General features: G+C 42.9%; 1 protein-coding gene across 1 annotated transcript in view; it reads right to left on the reverse strand.

Annotated features, from left to right (window-relative positions):
- Positions 1–17,460, reverse strand: part of ARFGEF3 (ARFGEF family member 3) — a 179,919-nt gene that overhangs the window by 99,037 nt on the left and 63,422 nt on the right. Inside the window, exon 5 of the mRNA XM_047770102.1 lies at positions 13,921–13,989. Coding sequence (XP_047626058.1) covers positions 13,921–13,989 — 69 coding nt within the window. The remainder of the gene's footprint in view (positions 1–13,920; positions 13,990–17,460) is intronic.

A 17,460-nucleotide genomic window follows, 5' to 3' on the forward strand; every position in this document is an offset into this window, starting at 1 on the left:
TTTTTAAATTACTCAATGAATTGTTCTACATTTATAGTTGTACAACAATCATCACAACCCAATTTTATAGCATTTCCATCCCAAGTCACCACCATTTTTAATGTTGAGTTTTATACTAAAAGTATAAAACTGCAAATGACTGATTAAAAGAGATATTTTATGAAGGGAAAAGGCAGGTGAGTTTGGCCTCCTTTAAAAAACTGCTTAGGGAGTTCCCGTCGTGGTGCAGTGGTTAACGAATCCGACTAGGAACCATGAGGTTGCAGGTTCGGTCCCTGCCCTTGCTCAGTGGGTTAACGATCCGGCGTTGCTGTGAGCTGTGGTGTAGGTTGCAGACACGGCTCGGATCCTGCGTTGCTGTGGCTCTGGCGTAGGCCGGTGGCTATAGCTCCGATTAGACCCCTAGCCTGGGAACCTCCATATGCTGAGGGAGTGGCCCAAAGAAATAGCAAAAAGACATACAAACAAACAAAAAAAACAAAAAAACAAAACAAAACAAAACAAACAAAAAACTGCTTAGGAATTCCCGTTGTGGGTCAGCGGGTAAAGAACCCAAAGAGTATCCGTGAGGATGCAGGTTCAATCTCTGGCCTCGCTCATTGGGTTGAGGATCTGGTGCTGCCGCAAGCTGTGGTGCAGGTCACAGATGCAGCTTGGCTCTGGCATTACTGTGGCTGTGCTGCAGGCTGGCAGCTATAGCTCCAATTCAATCCCTAGCCTAGGAACTTCCATATGCAGCACGTATGGACCGAAAAAAACAAAAAAACAAAAAAACAAAAAAAAACAAAAAACCAAACCAAACCAAAACAAACAAACAAAAAAACCATGCATCTGATAATATCGCTCTCTTTAGGTAGCCAGAAAGAAATTATCAGCTATCCTGATGTTTTCTAAAGAAAAATTTCTTATACTTGCTATACTAATAATAAATTGCTACATCAGTAAGGTTTGCAGAACTAGGATTTCCACGATAAGCCCGACCACTGTAACTTAAGGCCAGTGATTTCTCCCATTGTGAATGTCTGTCTTCCTCTACCCTGGCCAGTGCTGAGATGAGCACACAGACTCAGAGAACCTCAGAGAACACCAGGTCCAAAAGTCAGGCTGAGTTTCTGGGAAAGGGGCTCATCAATTTGTTCTTTTCGTATTTCCAGTATCAATTCCACCTCCCCATGCCCTTTGCTTTCATGGTGCAGAAGAACTCTTAAAAAGCCTCAGTTGGGCACCTCTGCCGGAGGCTCAAAGGGCAAGGCAAATACCTTATGAAAAGCCACAGGCCCCTGATCTCCAGGGAACGCACGAAGACACAGGGCAGTGAGGAGGTGCCCGAGAACATTGTGATCATTTCATGCATTTGTGGACATCCAGCTTTACAGCATGCTAGGCACAACTGAGGGCAGAAACATACATTGTTAATGAAGCAAAACAAACCCCAAGAGCAGAAGGAAAAAGAACAAGATAACGCAAGTCTGCAAGCCAGTACATAAGCAATGCAAGTTTTATATAGCACCAAGTCCGTAGACTGATAAATAACAGTACCTGGTTACAACCATGGTGGAATCACTACTATTAAATTATAGTGGAATGTAGCAGATATTCAATACATATTGTCCCAAGTGATAATAAATTTTCAAGAAGCTACTGCAGTGCAAGTTTGCTTAACTTTGTAAAGTACGTAAAACCTTCACTTTGTTGAACTGTGCATTTACCTTCTCTTTCCTATCTGAATGCTGTTAGTGGCACAGCTTTGCTAAAACAGTGTGTGGTATGGACTAATGATCCTATATAAAGAGAAGAGCTAGTGGGTTTCCAATTGGAAAAATTTTATGGAGATGACAATTTATGGTGAAAAAAATAGAGAGGATCGGAGAGTAAGAAAGCTACAAGAAAGCAGAAAGGTCTCATATATGGAAGATGATGAATGCTTAGTGATCACATTAGAACCAAAGGAAATTCTGATTATCGCTTTAAGTCTAAACTTTATGTCAAATCACAAAGACAGCTCAGTGGCTCAGCTGTTCCCAGGTGAACAGCAGTAACAGGTGGGTATGCGACAGGAGGCACCTGCTGATGTAAACACCCGGGCACACCCACACATACATCCAGAGTGAACTGAAACTGTTTTACTATTCCTAAGAAATACCTGTATAAGTAATTACCATGTTTGGGTAGGGAAATTTGTTGGTTTCCTTTTGGATCTCAACGTACAAGGAAATTCTTAAAGTGCCCAGGCATCCACGGAAAACTGATTGTGACTTTCCTCTTCCTCTTCCATGTTCTTCTTGGCTTCAGCTGGCATATTAAAGGGCTTAAGGCACCTCAATCCCTTGGTTCCCACACCTTCTCAGGCAGAGCCTTCTGCTTGGTATACAGAACTCTAGCCTCTGCCCAATGAACAACCCAAAATGAAGCAGAAAGATCTCTGCATTGCTCACTGTGCCTAATTATCAGTAAGTTCTTCAAGAGCTATGCACATCAGAGGTTAAAGGAAAGTGGTGAATTTCTTGCAGAGGACTGGTTTGCTCAAAGCCTATCTCAAGAGCAGTCAAACCAGAGTGAGTAAAGAGACAGGCCCACGAGGAAGGAATGAAAGAGTTTCTGGAAAGAAAAGTGGAGAAGCTCCTTGGAATGGGATTTCCACAGCTCCAGTAACTTCGGCTGGTCTTAAGGCATGGGCTAGCTCACTTGGCTGGTTCTCTTGCCCCTAGGTGGGGCTATCCTTTCCCCTCATCACCTCTTAAAGAAAACATGATAAATAAGATGCTTCTAAGATAAATGGACCAGGTCATCTGTGTACTTTTCTTCTAGATTATATCTGCTCTTTCATTGTAAACTATTTTATTTGAGGTATGGCTCAGGAAAAATGCTAACACATTAGAATTTTTTAAAAAAGTATCCCTGAATATTTCAAGATGAGTCCAATTAAAAAATACTTTAGTTGACAACTAGAACCACTGAAACAGAATCTTTGGCCGCAGGTCTTGAGCCTCAGTGTTTTTAAGCTCCTGCAGTAACACGTGGGACTACTGACTGCTAAATTCCATATCCTCTGATGGTAGCATAATGTTTGGAAAAGATAAACCTGAGTATCGATATGTAAAGATGCCCAAGAAAGTGGCATATGCCTAATGGTCACGTAAATCTATGGTCACAAAAAAGTAAAATGCATCAGTACTTGTGCTTCACATGTAAAAGCACTATGCAGGCATTCCCTAACTAAATGCCTGGTAAAGGTCCAAGGTGGATAAGAATCCCAAGAATTTCTGTCAGTTGCTATGTTAATATGGCAAGATTCAATTGACATTTTCTAAGACTGAGAGTAGCCAGAAGCAATATATAGAGAGGTTACGAGCACATATTTGAAATACAGAAAGCCAAGATTTGAGTAACTAAAAAAGTATTTTTTTCTATAAGTAGAAAAAAACAAGCCCAGATGGCAGTGGGAACAGCTGTCCTGCTGAGTTGCTTATAAAGGAAGCATGTGGTTGAGGTGGGTGCAATCAGACTCCACCTTAGAGACCCCTCCCTCCCATCCACCTGGGGGCCTTCTTGGCCTAAAATCACTAGGCAAGCAAATATACCTCCCTTTCTTTGAGATTCTTTATATATTCTTGGTTGTGGTAAAGATTAAAAGAGAATGTATATAAAATACTATGTATTGACATGCCCTAGGAACTTAACCATCAGTAGCTACCATTATTGACCACTGTTTTGGAATTGAGGGATGGTGAATGGATGGCATAAAAAAGGGAGTTCCCTGGTGGTCTAGTGGTTAAGGATGTGGCATTGTCACTGCTGTGGCTTAGGTTCAATCCCTGACCCGGGAACTTCCACATGCTGTGGGCATGGTGGGGGGAAAGGAGGGAGGTTTCTGAAAGTAAAAATCTTAGAGAAAATAAAAAAAGGTCTTTGAGATAGACTCTGTTTGAACTTGATTACATGCTACAGGATCAAAGACTTGGAAGAAGTTTCTGATGACTAAGATCAAACCAGCAAATACACATCTACAAACAAGGCTTAATCACTTTGAAAAATCCCATAGAGCAGCTGCCAAGCAAGCATGAGAATATGCCCCAAATCTTACCATAGAAACAGTATCATTCATCATCTTCCAATCAGCTTCATAGGGCTTCTGGTTATGGCACCACCTCCTCTTTAACCCCAAGAAAGCGTAGATTTTTACTCCCACAGCTTTTTCCTATACTGTAGGAACACTGGACACATCTGCTAGTTTGGACATAATAGTAAGAAAAATACTAAGACTCCAGCTTTCAACCAATGAAGAGACCTATGTATCCAAATGGAGCTTTAGTAATGATAGTACATGAAATTCAATAGAAAACACATGGTGGATATTTCATAACGGTTCGATTCTAAATTTGGTTGACATTTCTTATTCCTCCTGCATCATGGAAGATGTTATTCTGGAATAATTGTCACTACTGCGGTTTAATTAAGCAAATTAAAGATACACCAACAAAGCTGCCCTCTTATTTATAGTTTTAGTGCTTAATGATCCTTTGATAATTTCAGCAGTACCTTGGGAAAACTGCCTCGTTTTTCATACTTAAGTACACATCCCATTTCCTGATCAACAGGTTTCAGAGTAAACACTATTCTTGAGTAACAGTCAGTGCAGCCCAGAGTAAGAAAGAAGAGAGTGTCTGGATTCTTTCCCAACATTTCTACAGGAGCTTTAAATGATCTATTTTAAGGTGTTTTATCAATTGTTTTCGTAGCTATATCAAAAGTGACAATAGAAAAAAAAAGTTTTAAGTTAAAGACATATTTTTATGAGCAATTCAGCTATAACCAAGAAGGCTTCCAGGTAGACTTGTGGTTGCCAAAGTAGGGGGAGGGGAGTGGGATGGATTGGGAATTTGGGGTTAATAGATGCAAGGTATTGCCTTTGGAATGGAGAAGCAATGAGATCCTGCTGTATAGCCCTGGGAATTGTATCTAGTCACTTATGATGGAACATGATGGAGGATAATGTGAGAAAAAGAATGTATACATGTATGTGTGATTAGGTCACCTTGCTGTACAGTAGAAAATAGACAGAACACTGTAAACCAGCTATAATGGAAAAATTAAGAATCATTATTGAAAAAAAAAAAAAAAGAAAAGAAAGCTTCCAGGAGGTAAGTGGTAATCTTAGGCTGAAATCCTGCTCTAAAAATAGAGATGCAAACTTTGGAAAGGCTAAATTAGCAGATGGAAAGCACTTGAGAACCTGCAAAATCACTGGGTTTCATTAAGTCTACAGAATACCATTATTTTTTTTTTGTGGTGGTATAACTCTCTTTTGTGGTTAATTCTTTCTGTTTATGAAAAAGTTATTTCTTAAGCAATTTCTGTGGTTGGTGGAAAAACTGAAAGGCTCTAAGCTATTCGGCAAATTTGAGGAAATATAAAATGAAAGCAGTGTAAGAAAAAATGCTTATTCCTATCCTGTGTCCCTGAAGTAAACAATGATTTTGAATGATTCTACTATCTTTTCTGAAATCACCTATACCTTTTTCATCTAATATCTCTAACTACTAGTCCATATGCTTATATTTATAAGTTGCTACTATGCTTTTCACACAAATAAATCTATTCCATGCTCGTCTTATGCCAGATTACATACATATGGATTGGGGTGAGAGACATCTCTCCCACCCTTTTAAAAGTTGACAGTGGGCCTTAGTGTCAAAAACACACATTCAGAGGCAACAGTGGGACAGCTCTGTAGAAGATTAAATTGACAAAGCACTTAAGAAATACGTATCAGGCAATGACAAGCGGGAAAGAGAAAATGTGGAAATGATCTGGCAGGAGAAGAGATGAAAGACAAGGGAGATTAGAAGAATCGAAATCTTGCCCTTATTAGGGATCACCACTGAGAGGATACTGCTGCCATGTGGGAGTCCCTGCTTTGTGGGGGTGGTTGGACTGGCATGGCAAAGAGAGATGGCAGCCCTCGCCTGGGTTTTAGGTCTAAAAACCCAGCAGAACACTACCTTTAAATTTTATTTTAAGGTGATTATACCAATATTTACTTGTGGTAGTATAAAGGAGCAGGACCCCATGGGGCCTCTTGTTTGTAGAAAAACTTAGCCCTGTAGGCCTTCCTTATTAGAGATCACCACTGAGAGTATGCTCAATGTTCCAAAGAAGAAATTTAACCAAAGAAATGAGATAATGAAGAAAAAAGGAAAACAGTCGAGCAAGACAAAGCAATAATAGTTCAGCCATTAAACAAAATCAAGGGCCTTTAGTTTCTCAAGGCCTGTAGATGATATTTCAAACCATATCCTTTGATCTGATTTGCAGATACTGAAACCCCTACCAGATAGAATAAGTTAACTGTATGATGCCCACAAACATGTAGACCCCAGACTCTAGTTGGAACCAGAAGGACGAGCTGACCAGAGATTTATGGCTCTGATCACAAGTGAGACATGACATCTACTTGGAACCACATGATGGACACAATCATCTCTGCAAATAGAAGTTTACTCCCTCTTCAGCCCTTTCTTCTTCTCCCTTTAAAATCTTTGAGAAAAATCTGGGGAGTGGGGAGGTGGCTCTTTGGGACATGAGTCCACCTTCTTCCCAGGATTGCTGGCTTCCTCAATAAAGCTATCTTTCCTTTTACCCAACACTATATCTCAGTACTGGATTTTTTTTTTTTTTTTTTTGGCTGTGCTTATGGCATATAGAAGTTCCTGGGCCAGGGATTAAACCTGTGCCACAGCAATAACTAGAGCTACAGCAGGGACAATGATGGATCCTTAAACTGCTGAGCCGTTAGGGAACTCCAGTACTGGATTACTGAGCTATAAGCAGCAGACCTGAGTTTGGTAACAACAGTGCTTCTCAAACTTTAATACACTTATGAATTACATGGGGGACCTTATTACAAAGCAGTCTTATTCAAAGGTCTGGGTTGGGGCCTGAGATTCTAAATTTCTAATAAGGTCCCAGGTGCTGCCATGCGTCTGATTAGTGGGACCACAGTGAGGCTTTAAAGCACAACAATTCCTTTCAATATGGTTTTACAACACAGCTTGTTGGAGAGAACAGTAACTATCAGAGCAGTGATTCTCAACTTGTTCTACAGTAAAAATTAACCAGGGACCTTTTACAGATTTTGTATGTCCAGGTTCCTCTAAGAACCAAAAACTCAGAATTTCTAGGCCTCTTGTTTTTGCTAACACTTCCCAGGTGATTCAAATGTGCAGCCTTTGATGAGAACCACCAACATAAACGTAGGCCTCCAATACTTTGCAATGATAAGAATCCCATAGGTGAGAGGGTTTACTTCAGGATGGTAAAGAAAAGTCAAAGGTTAATCAAGCAGCTACTGAAAACAGTCAGCCTTTATATAACGACCTATGTGACCTTGCCCGTCTCTTGTTCGGATCTTTAATCACTGTTGGCAGTTAACTAAGGCATGCTAGTCTCTTAACAGAATGATTCATTTTAAAGATAAAAGGCAATATTTAGTTTAATTTCAACACAGGGTGTCTGCAAGGTGCTCAAGCCTGTGAATGATCTGGATGAGGGGAGGGGTAGGCCCTTTGAGGATGACCATCAATCAGTTCCTACAGGGGCAAGCCTAAGGGCCCTGAAAGTTGTCCTTCGAGAACCAAAATATGACAGTCCATGCTACAGGGTCTAGAGACCAAAAGCTCTGTCATATGGATTAATCTTGCCTCCTGGTTCCATCACTTCCTAGCTGTGTGACGTGGCAAGTTGCTGGACCCCTTTCCATGCCCAGTTTCCTTGTCTGTAAGATATGGGTAATAGGAGCTCCTGCCTCACTGTACTGCTGTGCAGATTATATGAGTTAGTACAGGGAAAGTTTGTAGAATGGCACCTGGCAGAGAGTTAAGTGCTAAGTGAGAATTAGGGACAGGGAGTTGTGGTGCAGTGTAAATGAATCTGACGAGTATGCATGAGGATTCGGGTTCAATCCTTGGCCTCGCTCAGGGGGTTAAGGATCCGGTGTTGCCATCAGCTGTGGTGTAGGTTGCAGATATGGCTTGGATTCTGTGTTGCTGTGGCCAGTGGCTACAGCTCCAATTCAAGCCCTAGACTGGGAACTTCCATATGCTGAGGGTGCGGCCCTGAAAGGTAAAATAAAGAATTAGGGACAGCTATGTACCATTGTCATTGAGTATATGTACCCAACTCTTGCCACAACGAGCTCCTTGGAAGGACCAACTCTGAGAGGGAATGGCCACAGTGAGCCCAGAACTCTAGCCCCCATCTGGTGGAAGTATGACCCGCTGCAGCCAAGCCTGGTGGATGAAGATCTACTATTGTCAGCAGGACAGCACTCTCCAGGGTGATGATCTCACTGGCCTTTTTTTCTTTCTCTCTTTTTTTTTTTTTTTTTTTTTGCTTTTTAGGGCTGCACATGTGGCACATGGAAGTAGCTAGGGGGTCATTTCGGAGCTGCAGCCACCAGCCACAGCGGATCCAAGCCACATCTGCAACCTACAACACAGCTCATGGCAACGCCTAATTCTTAACCCACTGAGCGGGGCCAGGAAGGTATGGAACCCGAGTCCTCATGGATACTAGTCAGGTTTGTAACCTGCCTGAGCCACAATGGGAACTCCCTCACTGGCTTTTTGATCAGTGCTGCTGGATAGAGGGAGCCCCTGGACTAGCATATGCTCACCCTGGGATCACTCTGCCTCTCTCAGCAGACTGCATGTAGATGTCCCCACCCCTGGATGGCCAGCTGGAAGAGCTCTTATTCTTATTCCTTTGAACGTGGTACCCATGCCAGGTCCAAGTTGTCAGGGAGAAGCGATTCCACACACTACCTTTCGGCAAAAGCACTTTGAAGTGGTGGCTACTCTGGTCCTTACAAAGCAGTCCCCAGCCCCCTGCTGAGCTGGAGCATCTGCCCATGTGCCCACTCAGCAGAGCAGAGTGGTGCATGTAAGTGGGGCCTGGGGAACCTGTAGCCTCAAGTTCTGCCATAGATAGGGAGCTAGGAGGGTCTTCTTACAGAACAGTGGGACAGGAAGGGCTTAAAAACATCTTCTGGGAATCTGTGCAGTGTCAAGGGCAGGCCCCCACTATCAAATACGGGAGAAAATGTTCAGCTCTTTACCAGGTCCTTCCTTCCGAGGAACACAGTCCCACGCCTCCATCCTGCACAACATGTCAAAGCTGCCATGGGAGGTAACGCATGTTTCTGGGATGGTCTGACCTCTGCCTCATGACCTTCATTCTGATGTTCTGCTTTAAACTCTTTTCCAGCTCAGGGATCTCCGTGGGTCACAGGTGGACAGGATGGGGCATAAGCTTGTTCTGTTGTCCTAGGAAGCTGGCCCCATCAATGACACCTCCTTTCAGGGTCCCAGCCAGACCCCCATTATTTAGTGGGAGCCTGGACGTCATCAGCCATCTGCAGCTCCACAAGAGGAGCAGCCAACCTTGACCCATTGTTTACCATGTAGCAGGACCTGCACCAAAAGCTCTTCACATGGGTTCTATTTCTCTTATCTAATCGGCACACCACACCACCAAGATAAGGAGACAGGTGCTGTGAGCTCGGCTTTGACACAGAGAACAACACAAAGCACAGAGAGGGATCCAAGCCAACACCTTGGGAGGGGGCAGGATTTACAGCCAAGCAGTGTGACTCAGAGCCCAAGCTGTCACCACTGAGAGTGTGAATGCCCTTATTTTTATATGGCTCTTAGGCTGAGGTTGTTTTTGTTTTTTTTTTCCAAAAACAAAGTTTCATCTTCCCTTTATAGGGTTTGGTAGAGACCACTGTGTTTTGATGTTTCATCCTGTCCAGACAGGCTTGCTGAGTGTTTACTCCAGCTTCCAGATACCCTCAGGAAACACCCTTGATGAGGCTGGCCCCCTGTTTAGGAATAACATCTCAATCTTTCAGATTATCATTCAAAACCTGGTCCTGTGCAGTGTCAAGGGATGATAAAGGCATCCTTCTCTTGGGGGCAGCCCGGGGATCCCTAGTGGCCCTCCCTAGTCCTGAGGGTCCTGCAACAATCTGTCCCTCTACCCACCCCTCCTCAGCAGGGGGTGGGGCCGAGAGGTGGCCGGGCAGAGACAAGCATTTCCTTTCTCTCGTTTCCCTTCATGTCCTTCCCACGGCACAGAACTAACGAGCCTTTTATGCACCAGTCCTGCTTCTTGCTCTGATCAGAAACTGTATTTGTCACTTAAAAAGCAAACCAGCATGGGGAATCTAAAATAGTCAAACTCAGAGAAACAGAGTAGAATGGTGGTTGCTGGGTGGCAGTGGGGTGGTGGTGGGGCAGTGAGTGTAGCTCCTATTCAATGGGTATAAAGTTTCAGTTATACAAAATGAGTATGTTTTGGAGATCTGCTGTGCAAAATTGCCCTATGGTTAATATTGCTGAATTGTACACTTAAAAGTTTGGGTTTTTTTTTGTCTTTCTTCTTTTTTAGGGTTGCACCAGCAGCATATGAAGGTTTCCAGGCTAGGGGTCCAATCAGAGCTGTAGCCACTGGCCTACACCACAGCCACAGCCACGCCAGATTTGAGCCGTGTCTGCGACCTATACCACAGCTCACGTCAATGCCAGATCCTTGACCCACTGAACGAGGCCAGGGATTGAACCCACAACCTCATGGTTCCTAGTCAGATTTGTTTCCACTGTGCCACGACAGGAACTTCTACACTTAAAAAGTTTAAGATCCTGAAAAAGAAAAATGGAGCTGGAGGAATCAGGCTCCCAGACTTCAGACTATACTACAGAGCAACAATCATCAAAACTGTATGGTACTGGCACAAAGACAGAAATATAGATCAGTGGAAGAGCATAGAAAGCCCAGAATTAAACCCACGCACCTACAGCCAACTCATCTATGACAAAGGAGGCAAGGATATACAATGGAGAAAGGACGGCTTGTTCAATAAGTGGTGCTGGGAAAACTGGACAGCCACATGGAAAAGAATGAAATGAGAACACTCCCTAACACCATGTACAAAAATAAACTCAAAATGGATGAAACACCTAGATACTATAAAACTCTTAGAGGAAAACACAGGCCAAACACTCTCTGACATAAACAGCAACATCTTCTCAGATCTGCCTCTTAGAGTATTAACAATAAAAACAAAAACAAATGGGACCTAATCAAACTTAAAAGTTTCTGCACAGCAAAGGAAACCCTAAACAAAATGAAAAGACAACCCACAGAATGTGAGAACATCTTTGCAAGTGAAATGACTGACAAGGGATTAATCTCCAAAATTTATAAACATCTTCTGCAGCTCCATACCAAAAAAGCAAACAACCCCATCAAAAAATGGGCAGAAGATCTAAACAGACAGTTCTCCAAAGAAGACATACAGATGACCAAAAAACACATGAAAAGATGTTCAACATCACTCATTATTAGAGAAATGCACATCAAAACCACTCTGAGGTACCACCTTACCCCAGCCAGAATGGCCATCATCCGAAAGTCTACAAACAATAAGTGCTAGAGAGGGTGTGGAGAAAAAGGAACCCTACTACACTTTTGGTGGGATTGTAAATTGGTGCAACCACTGCGGAAAACAGTATAGAGATTCCTTAGAAAACTCAAAATAGAACTACCATTTGATCCAGCAAGCCCACTCCTGGGCATCTATCCAGAGAAAACTATGACTTGCAAAGACATATACTCTGAAAGACATGTACTCTGATGTTCATTGCCACACTATTTTCAATTGCCAAGACATGGAAACAACCTAAATGTCCATCAAAAGAGGAGTGGATCAAGAAGAGGTGGTACATATACACAATGGAATATAACTCAGCCATTAAAAGGAATGAAATACCAGCATTTTTAGCAACACGGATGGACCTAGAAATGATCATGCTAAGTGAAGTCAGCCATACAATGAGACACCAACATCAAATGCTTTCACTTGACATGTGGAATCTGAAAAAAGGACAGACTGAACTTCTTTGCAGAACAGATGCTGACTCATAGACACTGAAAAACTTATGGTCTCCAGAGGAGACAGCTTGGGGGGTGGGGGATGTGCTTGGGTTGTGGGATGGAAATCCTGTGAAATTGGATTGTAATGATCATTATACAACGACAGATGTGATAAATTCATTTGAGTAATAAAAAAATAAAATATAGAAAAAAAGTTTAAGATCTCAGGTTAAGTATTCTTACTATAGTTAAAAAAAAAAGCAGACCTACAAATGATAAGATCACTCACAGCTATCTCTTAAAATTCATCTAAAAATACTGATAGCTATTCTACTTTTACTCTATGTAAAGTGAAACACACAATGTGGTAAAGAAAAGTGTTCTTTCCACCTACATAAATACTCATTTGAGAACTGATTTATTCTGTGGTAAGGGATCAGCTATCTGCTGCTTGTTCTTTTAACAGACCCATAAAAATGTTCTATGTGTTCAAAAATAATTTTTTTTTTAGATATGAGGGTCGCTAACTGGGTGATCATTGTTGTTTTTTCATTTTTTTTTAATTGTTATTTCTCCAACACAATTTTTTTTTCTACTTACTGCATGGGGACCCAGTTACACATACATGTATACATAGTTTGTTCTCCCATTATCATGCTCCATCGTAAGTATCTAGACAGCACATTTGCAGCACCATGGATGGAACTGGAGACTCTCATACTGAGTGAAGGAAGTCAGAAAGAGAAAGACAAATATCCTATGATATTACTTATATCTGGTATCTAATATACAGCACAAATGAACCTTTCCATAGAAAAGAAAATCATGGACTTGGAGAATAGACTTGTGGTTGCCTGGGGGGAGGGGGAGGGAGTGGGATGGATTGGGAGCTTGGGGTTAATGAATGCAAACTATTGCTTTTGGAATAATTTTCTCTTAATTTTCACTCTTGAATGCTACACAGTACTGTAAAAGCACATGTATCAGCCAATATAAATGCTAATCATAATGTCAACTACATAAGGTGATGGATATTTTAATCATCTTATTGTGGTGATTATTTCACAATGTATGTATATAGGCAAACAGGAAACATTTTATTTGTTGATCACACCTCAACAATGATGAGAAAAAGAAGAAAAAAAGAAAACATGCCTGAAGTGCTAAGCATGTATGTGGACCACTCAATAAATGGTGATGAATGCTGTTCGAAAATAACCATGACTGCTGATAGTTAGGCTTTCTTTTTCTCTGTAATTTCAGAGTATCATTGGCTCCTTGAGGTCTGCACATGTACTCATGTCAAAACACACAACTGGTGAAGATATTCTTTCCAAGAAATGGAAGGAAATTTATTTTAAGTAGATTAAAGTACAGCTCTGGAATGATGATGTTTCCAAAAGCCCCAGGCATATATATGCCAGACATTCAGGAAGCCAAGTTTTCTGTTGGACCTACTCTTGGGAACACCCAAGGTACCTATTACTCCAGGCTGCGATACAGATGGAAAAGAGAAGGTTTTCCAATGATCACTACAAAATGCATTCATCATGGTTTAGGAGACAGGCATGGAATTTAATCCATAAACATCTCCCTAAATGTCATACTCGGTTTTTTAAAAACCATTAAAAAAAAAAATCAAATTCTCTCCAATTAATCTTAGGAAGAACAGTAAGTATGATACCCAGGTGTAGCAGAATCAGGAGAACCAGTACTGTTATTTCCATGGTTAAAGCCTCAAGTTAAGCAAAGAAAGCATGCAGAGCGCTCAGATGGAGAGTGGTGGTCCACGCAGCCTGCTTCCCACAGACCACCTCCGTAGTGGAGATTCCCCTCAGTAATGATGCGAGAAGGGTTCACCCCACCGCTGTGACTCAGCTCCACCCCAACACCTATCCCGCATGACAGCAAAGCAGCTGTGAGCAAGCAGCACAAACAAGCAGCACTTGAGGCCCGCACTTGAGGCTGGGAAAAGCGGGCACTCACCTCGGCGATCTTCAGCACTGCACTCCCATTCAGGTCAAAGGTCGGGGTGTAGGTTATGCAGAGTAAAACCTTTCACCAAGAGGTGGAGGGGGAAGGAAGAGAGAAGGGGTTAAAAATTTAGAAAGAAATTTCCATTTCACACATGCCATTTGTGCAGTCCTGTCTTATGAGGCTTTTGCCCTTTGCTGTGGTTGGTATGTTTCTTCAATTCGTGGCCACACATTGCCCAAGAAAACAGAGATGAATACTTATAAAGGCTACCTTCTTCCTGAAGGAAGGACCATTGTTAAGACTGGCTAGAAATGGCGTTCCTCAACTATTCCAGGAGATCTGTCCAATAATAAGGAAAACGGAATGGCCAGGCTCAGCTAGCTGCACAGTTCTGGTAAGTGTCATTATTATTGGCTTCATTTTATTGATGAGAAAACTGAAGCTCAGGATGATTAAATAAGCTGCCCAAAGTCACACAGGTACAAGTTGTGGAGCTGAGATCCGAAGCCAAGCCATCGGACTCCCTGCCCTGACCAACTATGCAATACCGTCCCTACGACTTCCTAGACCAAAGCATCACTGTACTTTCCTGTTCCCATCGCTTTCCTGGATCCATATAGGATTAGATGTTCTTTTATAGGCACTTCCCTCTTCCTCCTGTTACTTCCCCAGAACACTGCCTGCCGCTTGTATATTAATTCCTAGTTTCCATTATTCTCCAAGTTATAGAGACAATGAATCAGTGACAGTTACAAGATCTTTAAAGACCATTAAAAATTCTGCTTTCTACTTGTACAGCTACTAGGGAATAGATCAATAAAAGCCCAGGACGTTTCAAGAATTGCTTCTAATTTTGTCGATAAGAGGCTAGACTCTTCTCTGTCCATTTGGCCCCTAACACTGCAACTTATCTTGCTGGTAGTCCCAGATGTGAAGCTGGCTGGTGTCTGCTCCTCAGTCCCCAAAGCCCACAGCCATGGCCTGCCTGCAGCCTGGCCTGCCACTGTGCGGCAGCCTTCTGAGAATGTTTTTCTTCTGGTCCTGCCCAACGCATAAAAGAGTATTGAAGCCCAGCAAATGCACTGACCCTGGACATACACCTAATCCACACACCAAGAGGCACAACTATCTGATGGCACAAAGGGCCTCTCTTAATTGCTCAATCTTGGTTACCAGCCAGGCCAGTCCTAGGAATGGTCAAGACTTCAGGGAAAGCAAATATACGAGTACCTGAAGGAAAAGGGGATCTTTGCCAATTTTAGTCACAAGGTTAGACAAATTCATTGTGGCTCCACTCTCAAGTTGCCTGACAGCCAAGAGCTGACTCTGCATAAAAATCCTCTAACTGCCACGCTGGCCAAAAGAGAGGAACTGTGGGAACAACCACCCCAGAGCCTCACGGGAAAAGGCTTTCTTTTGTCAACTTATCTTTGGGGGTCGCGGTCTGGAACTCAAGGAGGGATGAAAGCTGAGGACAACTGGGTCGCCCATTCCTAATTTGGCCTGGGGAGCAGCCATGTCTTCTAATGCGTCTGTACTCGGTGCTACCTCTGCCTGACACCTTCCTGTCCTTGGCTCTCCCCACGTTCCTTCACATGGCTCCTCCTTCTGGCCTCAACTCAAATGTTCCCCCCCTCAGGGAGGCGTGTGGCCCTCCCTGAACCCCTCTCTAAAATGGCCTCGATCACAGCTGCTTGTGTCACTTACCTCAGAGCAAGCATCTATCTCATAATGGCTTTTTTATTTGCTCATTCCTAATCTTCCCATCAGACAATAATATCCGCAGGGCATCTGACTGGTCCTCAAGGATTCCTCTCATGAGGTTTTCTGACTGTGATTTCCTGCTACCTTGCATGGCTTCTCTTTCTTGAATTCATCGTTCTTTTTTCTATGCCATGTTTCACGGCAGGCAGGTAGAGGGTGTGAAAGGCTGGTGGAGGAGGTGGTCTGGGGAGGTGGGGAGAGGACGTGGCCCATCTGGGCTCTTGGTTTTTTAGGTACTGACAATAAAGATGGCAACTGACAATACTTTATAATATGGAACTAATAATGGCAAATATTAGTCTGAAGTAGCTAATTAACAACCTCACTTATAGGATCAACGATTGACTTCCTGATTTCCATCACTCCATGCATTCATACAAGGTGCCCAGGAACAGCTTTGAAAAGAAGTTTCCAAACCAACCCAGGTTTCTGTGAGCAAGAGCTGCTTTGGGGCAGCAGTGGCTGGAGGAAGTGGGAGCGGTGTCTGTCGTGAGATCTTGGGAGGGCGTTGAGTTGCTGTACTTAGCAGTCAAGCTTCTGAAGGAACAGAAAAGGCTCGGCTCCCCCTGCCAGAGGGAAGCCAGCAAGTGTAGAGGGAGGCCTCTTAGCAACAGTCTGAAGGAAACTGAGGGTCCCTGCACCCAGCCAATGCTGATCCTGTTCAAAAGATCTTTGTAAACATGGCTCTCCATACCTCATGTCTGGTCCCTAAGATCAAAAGACTCACTCAGCTCTATGCAAAAACAAACAAAATACTTAAAATGAAGCATATTAATGAAGCTGGCTCCTTAAGCACATGCAGTTTGTTTCGCTGGAAGCATGGGGTGCCCATCCCCCACCGCCATGATTCACAAGCCATATAAAGGGCCCCCAGTGTCTAGTAAGGGTGATGCAGCAGACAGAGATGACTTGTCAAAAATGAGAAACAATTAATGTGCCCAGTGCCTGGTAAGCATTAATTCACTGGATTAAAACACAGACCGGGTGCAGGAAATTTAGGGCGACAGCAAATTAATTTAAAGTGTCTGACTTCCACTGCATAATGAAAGGGTAAGACGTTTAGATTCGTATTCTGAGCACGTTGGCCTCAAGGAAAACAGGAGCACCTAAATATTGAGGGCAATTCCATTAAAAATACATTCCTCACAGGGTCATTAAAGCATATTGACGACATTATTACTGCACAGCAGGAACCTGAGTGATAGGCAGCATCTTGTAATCTAGCCTGCTGGGACCGCCTTCACAAATGAGCTAAGAGGATAGGGAAAAGAGGCGCAGAACCTCCCATGAACAGGGAAAGATCATTACAAAGGCTAGCAAAAATCCCCAGTATTAAAAAACAACAATTGAACAGTGACCATGTATAAGAAAAAACCCCTCCGTTAAAAATATGTAAAGAAAGAAACACTGGATAATAAAGATGAGACTGGAAAGGGGAGAGAGAAGCTGATTTATTTTAAGAACTGGGCACAAGCGATAAGAATCTGGAAAACACAGCCAGGTTAGGGACAGAGAGGGAGGGATGTGGACAGAAAATGATGACATGGACCAGATGGCAGGTGTGTGCTTGTGATCAGGAACACCCTAGATTAACCCCCTCTCAAGGGCACCTTAGCATCCTGACTGGGGTCTCTCCATCAGGCATGTTCTGCCCTCTGATGATAACCATGACAGAGCAGGGGCTCTGATGTCAGAGCTAAAACACAAGGGTGTTACTAACATGGCTGTGGCCTGTGACTCTCTATTTAATTGCTGTGGCTTTGCCTGTCCTCTCTCCCTTTATCT

This window comes from Phacochoerus africanus, chromosome 2, assembly GCF_016906955.1.
Source record: "Phacochoerus africanus isolate WHEZ1 chromosome 2, ROS_Pafr_v1, whole genome shotgun sequence".
Lineage (NCBI taxonomy): Eukaryota > Metazoa > Chordata > Mammalia > Artiodactyla > Suidae > Phacochoerus > Phacochoerus africanus.